Here is a 2,500-nt window from a genome sequence, read left to right as displayed (position 1 = left end):
TCCCTCTATCCATTATTTTCCCCCGCTCTCTGCCCTCTCTATCCCCCTCTATTGCCCCCTCTATCCCCCTCTATCGCCCCTCTCCTACCCCCTCTATCCCCTCTCTTCCCTCCCTCTCTGCCCCGTCTATCCCCCTCTCTTACCCCCTCTCTTCCTGTCTTCTCAGTGAGGCTTCATGACAGCATATCAGAGGAGGGCTTCCACTACCTGCTGTTTGATCTGTGAGTACACCTCTACCTCTCATGTCAGAGGAGGGCTTCCACTTCCTGCTGTTTGATCTGTGAGTACACCTCTACCTCTCATGTCAGAGGAGGTCTTCCACTTCCTGCTGTTTGATCTGTGAGTACACCTCTACCTCTCATGTCAGAGGAGGGCTTCCACTTCCTGCTGTTTGATCTGTGAGTACACCTCTACCTCTCATGTCAGAGGAGGGCTTCCACTTCCTGCTGTTTGATCTGTGAGTACACCTCTACCTCTCATATCAGAGGAGGGCTTCCACTTCCTGCTGTTTGATCTGTGAGTACACCTCTACCTCTCATGTCAGAGGAGGGCTTCCACTTCCTGCTGTTTGATCTGTGAGTACACCTCTACCTCTCATATCAGAGGAGGGCTTCCACTTCCTGCTGTTTGATCTGTGAGTACACCTCTACCTCTCATGTCAGAGGAGGGCTTCCACTTCCTGCTGTTTGATCTGTGAGTACACCTCTACCTCTCATATCAGAGGAGGGCTTCCACTTCCTGCTGTTTGATCTGTGAGTACACCTCTACCTCTCATATTAGAGGAGGGCTTCCACTTCCTGCTGTTTGATCTGTGAGTACACCTCTACCTCTCATATCAGAGGAGGGCTTCCACTTCCTGCTGTTTGATCTGTGAGTACACCTCTACCTCTCATATCAGAGGAGGGCTTCCACTTCCTGCTGTTTGATCTGTGAGTACACCTCTACCTCTCATGTCAGAGGAGGGCTTCCACTTCCTGCTGTTTGATCTGTGAGTACACCTCTACCTCTCATATTAGAGGAGGTCTTCCACTTCCTGCTGTTTGATCTGTGAGTACACCTCTACCTCTCATGTCAGAGGAGGGCTTCCACTTCCTGCTGTTTGATCTGTGAGTACACCTCTACCTCTCATGTCAGAGGAGGGCTTCCACTACCTGCTGTTTGATCTGTGAGTACACCTCTACCTCTCATGTCAGAGGAGGGCTTCCACTACCTGCTGTTTGATCTGTGAGTACACCTCTACCTCTCATATCAGAGGAGGGCTTCCACTACCTGCTGTTTGATCTGTGAGTACACCTCTACCTCTCATGTCAGAGGAGGGCTTCCACTTCCTGCTGTTTGATCTGTGAGTACACCTCTACCTCTCATATCAGAGGAGGGCTTCCACTTCCTGCTGTTTGATCTGTGAGTACACCTCTACCTCTCATATCAGAGGAGGGCTTCCACTTCCTGCTGTTTGATCTGTGAGTACACCTCTACCTCTCATGTCAGAGGAGGGCTTCCACTTCCTGCTGTTTGATCTGTGAGTACACCTCTACCTCTCATGTCAGAGGAGGGCTTCCACTTCCTGCTGTTTGATCTGTGAGTACACCTCTACCTCTCATATCAGAGGAGGGCTTCCACTTCCTGCTGTTTGATCTGTGAGTACACCTCTACCTCTCATGTCAGAGGAGGGCTTCCACTTCCTGCTGTTTGATCTGTGAGTACACCTCTACCTCTCATATCAGAGGAGGGCTTCCACTTCCTGCTGTTTGATCTATGAGTACACCTCTACCTCTCATATCAGAGGAGGGCTTCCACTTCCTGCTGTTTGATCTGTGAGTACACCTCTACCTCTCATATCAGAGGAGGGCTTCCACTTCCTGCTGTTTGATCTGTGAGTACACCTCTACCTCTCATGTCAGAGGAGGGCTTCCACTTCCTGCTGTTTGATCTGTGAGTACACCTCTACCTCTCATATCAGAGGAGGGCTTCCACTTCCTGCTGTTTGATCTGTGAGTACACCTCTACCTCTCATATCAGAGGAGGGCTTCCACTTCCTGCTGTTTGATCTGTGAGTACACCTCTACCTCTCATGTCAGAGGAGGGCTTCCACTTCCTGCTGTTTGATCTGTGAGTACACCTCTACCTCTCATATCAGAGGAGGGCTTCCACTTCCTGCTGTTTGATCTGTGAGTACACCTCTACCTCTCATATCAGAGGAGGGCTTCCACTTCCTGCTGTTTGATCTGTGAGTACACCTCTACCTCTCATATCAGAGGAGGGCTTCCACTTCCTGTTGTTTGATCTGTGAGTACACCTCTCATATCTATGTGTATCTCATCCCTCCATCTCTCAGTAAGTGTAGATCCAGGTACTGATCCAGGGATGACAGGTGCTGGTTTTGTCAGGAATAATAACTAGTGCTAAACCACAGACACACACTAGAGAGGTAAACCACCTTGGTGTGTGTCTCTGTGTGTCTGTGTGTTTCTGTGTGTGTCTGTTTTTCTGTGTGCCTGTG

At 49.8% G+C, this 2,500-nt stretch overlaps 1 protein-coding gene across 8 annotated transcripts in view; it reads left to right on the top strand.

Moving 5' to 3' along the window:
- The window catches only part of LOC110512934 (calcium/calmodulin-dependent protein kinase type II delta chain), an 87,929-nt gene that overhangs the window by 33,802 nt on the left and 51,627 nt on the right, over positions 1–2,500 (top strand). For 7 of the 8 annotated variants that reach the window (XM_036934343.1, XM_036934340.1, XM_036934342.1 and 4 more), the window contains one exon: positions 167–221. In XM_036934343.1, the coding sequence (XP_036790238.1) occupies positions 167–221 (55 nt within the window). Of the gene's footprint in view, positions 1–166; positions 222–1,250; positions 1,284–2,500 lie in introns of those variants that run through there. The other variant, XM_036934347.1, reaches the window with a different exon arrangement.

This window comes from Oncorhynchus mykiss, chromosome 10 (genome assembly GCF_013265735.2).
Source record: "Oncorhynchus mykiss isolate Arlee chromosome 10, USDA_OmykA_1.1, whole genome shotgun sequence".
In the NCBI taxonomy this organism is placed as follows: Eukaryota; Metazoa; Chordata; class Actinopteri; order Salmoniformes; family Salmonidae; genus Oncorhynchus; species Oncorhynchus mykiss.
The sequence above is the reverse complement of the archived record's forward strand: the minus strand, read 5'-3'. Positions and strand labels throughout refer to the sequence as shown.